The 5,665-nt window shown below is 29.8% G+C and overlaps 1 protein-coding gene across 1 annotated transcript; it reads left to right on the top strand.

The window, feature by feature from the left end:
• The first annotated feature begins 273 nt into the window (after positions 1–273).
• Positions 274–2,592, top strand: LOC143566262 (uncharacterized). Its single transcript, XM_077053009.1, has 5 exons — positions 274–603; positions 669–954; positions 1,065–1,336; positions 1,874–1,940; positions 2,048–2,592. Exons 1-5 carry the CDS (start codon positions 274–276, stop codon positions 2,590–2,592), a joined length of 1,500 nt encoding a protein of 499 aa, XP_076909124.1.
• Positions 2,593–5,665: the final 3,073 nt, after the last annotated feature.

Genomic DNA, 5,665 nt, shown 5'->3' with positions numbered 1-5,665 from the left:
ATTCACATCAATTGACGGTGATGGTTATCACGTATACAGAAGACGGAATAATGGTTTTTTTTGTTGAGAAGTCATATGTGAAGTTGGATAATACAAGCGTTGTGCCGTATAACAAAACACTTTTAAAAAGATATCAAGCACACATCAATATTGAGTGGTGCAATCAAGCTGGTTCAATAAAGTATTTGTTTAAATATATAAACAAAGGGCATGTTAGAGCATCGGTTTGTTTTGTACCAACCAATCAAGAAAATCGGAATAAAGAAAACATTGATGAAATCAAAGACTACTATAGCTGCAGATACATATCTGCATGTGAAGCATCATGGAGGATTTTTTTCATATGATATACATTATAGGACTCCCTCAGTGATTAGGCTTCCTTTTCATCTACCTGGACAACAGCAAGTTATTTATGAGGCGTTTGATGATCTTGATGATATCTTAGATAAACCTTCTGTTGCTTCCTCAATGTTTTCAGAGTGGTTCAAGTGCAATCAAAAGTATCCAGAAACACGTACACTTACGTTGAATTTCCTACAAAGTTTGTTTGGAAAGCTGACAAACGTTATTGGAAACCAAGGAAATTTGGGTTTTCCATTGGTAGAGTTCATGCAGTTTCTCCTTCTCTTGGTGAAACTTATTATTTAAGAATTTTGTTGAACAAGGTTAAAGGTCCAACAACATTTGCTCAAATTCGAACAGTCAACTCTGTCAAATATCCAACATTTAGAGATGCATGTTATGCATGTGGCCTTTTGGATGATGACAATGAATATGTTGAAGCAATTGTAGAAGCAAGTTTTATTGGCACTGGTTATTACTTAAGAAGTTTATTTTGCACATTGCTAATGTCCGAGAGCATGTCTAGACCTGAATTTGTTTGGGAAACAACGTGGACTTACTTGTCAGATGATATTTTATACAGACAACGCATTGTTTTAAAGCATTCAGGTATTAAAAATCATATAATGATACAAATTGATGTTTTATTATCTCTATATAAAAAATATTTTTTATTTATTTTTTGTATAACACAATTTATTTTAAATGTGCATGTTTAGAACTTAATGACGAACAGCTCAAAAACCTTACATTGTTTGAAATAGAAAAGTTTCTATTAAGAAATAATTTCACCCTAAAAAAGTTTTTTACCATGCATTTTTCTAATAAAGATTCCATCTCTTCTGCAAATAATATTTTACTTAGTGAAGAACTTTCTTATGACAAGGTTATGTTAGCTCAAGAGTTTGAACAACTGTTTTCTTCATTTACTGACGAGCAACATTCTGTATATGAAGAAATCATTGAAGCGGTTGATAAGAATAAAAGTGGGGTATTTTTTTTATGGTTATGGTGGCACTGGAAAAACTTATATTTGGAAAACGTTATGTGCATCTATAAGATCTCAAGGAAAAATTGTTTAAGTGTTGCTTCAAGTGGAATCACATCACTTTTGTTATCCGGTGGTAGGACTGCACACTTCAGGTTTCACATTCCAATTAATTTGGTTGAGGATTCATTTTGTTACATAAAGCAAGATAGCGATCTTGCATGTTTATTAAGAGAAACCTCACTAATATATGGGATGAAGCACCGATGGTACACAAGCATGGGTTTGAAGCTTTGGATAGATCATTAAAAGATATTTTAACATCTTCATCAGGAGCTTCTTCAGATTTACCATTTGGTGGAAAGGTGATTGTTTTTTGAGGAGACTTTAGACAAATATTACCAGTTGTCCCAGGTGGAAGTAGACAACAAATTGTAAACTCATGCTTAAGTTCTTCTTACATTTGGAGAAATTGCAAAGTCCTTAAGTTGACAAAAAAATCTGAGGTTAACTACCTCAAATCATTCAACTGAAATTCAGGAAACACAAATGTTTGCACAATGGTTTTTGGATATAGGCGAAGGTAATGCTGGTGGTACCAATGATGGTGAAGCACAAATATAAATACCAGAAGATCTTCTTATCAGACATTCATGTGATCCAATTTTTGAGTTAATAGACTTTGTGTATCCGTCCGTTTTAAAAATTTCAAAGAAAAAGATTATTTTCATGAAAGAGCAATACTTGCTCCAAAAAATGATATTGTTCAAGAAATTAATGACCGTTTGCTGTCAATATTTCCTGGTGAAGAAAGGGAATATCTAAATTCTGATAGTGTATGTCCTACCGACATGATTAATGAGAATTTGGATGAGAGTTTATGCTCTCCCGACATTCTTAATGGAATTAAAGCATCAGGTTTGCCAAACCACAAGTTGGTGTTAAAGGCAGGAGTTCCTGTTATGCTTCTAAGAAATATTGATCAAAAAAGTGGATTGTGTAACGGTACTCGGTTAAAGGTGGTCTCATTGGGAAAACGTATTATACGAGTGGAGATTATATCAGGTAGTAATATTGGAGATAAGCATTATATTCCAAGAATTACATTGATACGTACCGACAAAAAACTTCACATTAAGCTACAAAGAAGACAATATCCGCTTGCTTTATGTTTCGCAATGACCATAAACAAAAGTCAAGGGAAATCATTATCAAGAGTTGGATTATATTTGAAAAAGCCCGTTTTTACACATGGTTAATTATGTGTCGCATTATCAAGAGTTACAAGACGAGATGGGCTTAAAGTTCTAATTCTAGATGGTGATGGTAATACTTCAAATGAAACATCAAATGTTGTATACAAAGAAGTATTTAGAAGTTTGTAAGTACCTTTTAAAAGTTTAACAATATTCATGTTTTTAAACAATTATGGTAAACTATTTTGCATGTCATAATGTTTACATATAATCCACAATCATAATGGTTTAATCATGCAATATAATAAAAAGGCTTTACTTCAGGACATATAATAAAAAGTAAACATCCTAAATTACCAAAATTCTTACATAAAGTTATACATATCCTAACTTCAAACATTACTTCAAATATTGTTTCATAAACTTTCATCTACCATACTTAAAAAGTCCAAGTCATGATCAACAAACATAAAACATAAAAAACAAATTGTTTTAATTGTTCACCACATTACTTATGATTATCTTCCCTTCCCTTTTGTTATAAGCAAACAAACATGTGTCACCAACATTCAAGTCAAAAGATGTTAACATACCTTTGAAGTCGTGGACACGGTATCTCGGTTTGTTGTGCGGAGTTTCAACACGAAGTTCACTTTTAAACTCCACACCATTGTTGTTTCTGATAATCACCTTCCTTGATTTATTCAACTTTGATTTTCTTGCAAACCGATTTGGTAAACGTTACAAAAAATGGAAAATATTATATTTTATGAATCATATATTTGGAGTTAAAAATTACAACTATCACCAATTGTTTTAACGAACTGAAGATCATGATCATCAACCACATTAACCGCACCATCATTATCTTCATCACCACTGGTACCATCATCAACCTCAACATCAACCTCATTAATCCCACCAACATTTTCTTCATCACCATTGTTACCAACATCAACATCAACATCAACAAAATGTTGCTCTTCCACATCAACATTATGTTCAAATTCATGATTCATTCCCATCGAACTTACTTTAACATAGCATTATTCTTACCAATATTATCATCATATTCATCTTCAATTGATTCAAGATCAACATCTATAATTTCTCTAACATTATTCGGATATTTAAATGGTTTCAACCTATATTCAATACCATCTGCCTTGAAAGCTGTCAACTTGAAAACATCTTTACTATCATAATCAAATAAGCAGATAGTCTCCCCTTTTCAGTTTTAAAGCTTCAACTACTTTCAGCCAACCCCTCCTAAAATAAAACTTTTCTCCAATGTTAAGGATTTTGACTGTACAATCATACATGTCATCAGCACGTATGGTAAAATATCTGATAGAGATATTTTCGAGGTCTTCAAATCGTTGAACAAACAAAGTTGGCACCACCTTTATATTCAAAAACATGAAAAAGTATTTTAAAATTTTCCATACCCTAACTATTACTTTAAACTCACAATTAGAATACATAATGTATAATCAATGTCAAGATGGAACAACATTTTGTAGAATGAATTGTCATCAGCAGTAACACGAGTTTCATTGAAATGCTGAATTGTGAAACATGAATTTCCATCATGCTTAAAGACCAAACAAATCATCATAAGCTAACTTCAAATCCAAAGCAACGTTTTCCCATCCTTTAGTTATCCTATAACCATTCTTCTCAAATTTTATTGAAACTGTCAATCTTGATCCGCTTTTTGTTCTAATAGTAGTATAACCAAGTGGATAATTGAATTTTGAAAATAAATCATCATAGATTTACGGTAGCTTCTGAAATAAATACAAATTCAAAACCCTTTTACATTAATATACTTATTATGTACTGATACTATTTAAAAACTACAAGGCTTACCATAGAAGTTGCATTAGGCTTTTTTATAAACTTAATAAACTTTGGACCCATCTGACCTGTGAATGATTGTAACAGTCAATTTTGTATTACAGTTTATGTTATCATTCAAACATATCAATAAATAAACACTAACACAATGTCAAAATAATACAAACATTATTTCATTCTGATTATATTTCTTTTCAAAAGCCCTAATTTTATCTATCAAAATACGTATACATAATATTTCAATAAATTTTGTTATGCAATCTACATAAACATAAAGAAAACATATATTCAAACATTAAACTTCAAAGATTATTTAATCATCACAGTATTTTTTCAAAACTTTCACAGATTCAGTTACTTTAACCTTAATCAACAGAATACTTAGTATCTGAAAAGTAACTCACCAAATTTTGAAGATCTTAACAAGATGATAAATGATTCTTTGAAATCAGCCGTAAATAATTTCTATGTTGAAGATGTAAGAATGAAGATGGAAGATGAAAAGTTGTTAAAATAAAGAATTTAGGTTAAATAAGGTTTTATTGGGAGGAGTATTATATTGTTGATTTTTATTCTTTTATTTTTCATAATAAAGTGTAATATACATATTCTTTTCTTTTTTTTTTAATAATTTTAATCATCCCTATAATTAGTAATTCAAAAAATAATATGACGTTTTTGTTTAAATAAATTTTCCAAATTTTTTTTTTATTTTTTGATATACATTCTTAATTTTTTTTCTCACAATCTTATAAAAAATATATCTCTCTCTAAATTTGATAGGAAATTTAAAAAATAATCATAAATAACATAAATGAAGTTATTATGTATACTTTAACCCCTTCAAATTTTAAGTTTAATATTTATACAAAAGTTAAGCGTATCTATTAACATGCAATTTTGTAAATGATTATATGTATGAAACTTTTTAGTCACCTCATTCAAACGCCAAAATGGATTATTCGATACAAACATCCCGCTTTCTATATAAATGTCTTTAGAAATTAGTAAATAAAAACTAGAACCTATATCTGTTAACAAAATATATTTTTAATTGAATTTTACGGTTATATGTGAAATTGATTTTTATAAATTTTACTCATCTTATTATATACTGTTAAATTTGTTTAAGAAAAAACATTTTCTCAACTCATGTAGCACACGGACATATAAGTTAGTCTATCCTATATAATAAAGGAATCCATTTTTTGCCATGTGTCAAACTAATATTTCTCTATTTCTACATTTTCCCGCCCAAAATATTAGGATAATATTG

Source organism: Bidens hawaiensis, unplaced genomic scaffold (assembly GCF_021521415.1).
Source record: "Bidens hawaiensis isolate Kalapana, Puna unplaced genomic scaffold, B.hawaiensis_p1.1 tig00022863_1, whole genome shotgun sequence".
NCBI classification, from domain to species: Eukaryota; Viridiplantae; Streptophyta; class Magnoliopsida; order Asterales; family Asteraceae; genus Bidens; species Bidens hawaiensis.
Note: the sequence above shows the minus strand (reverse complement) of the source record. Positions and strands in the feature narration are given on the sequence as shown.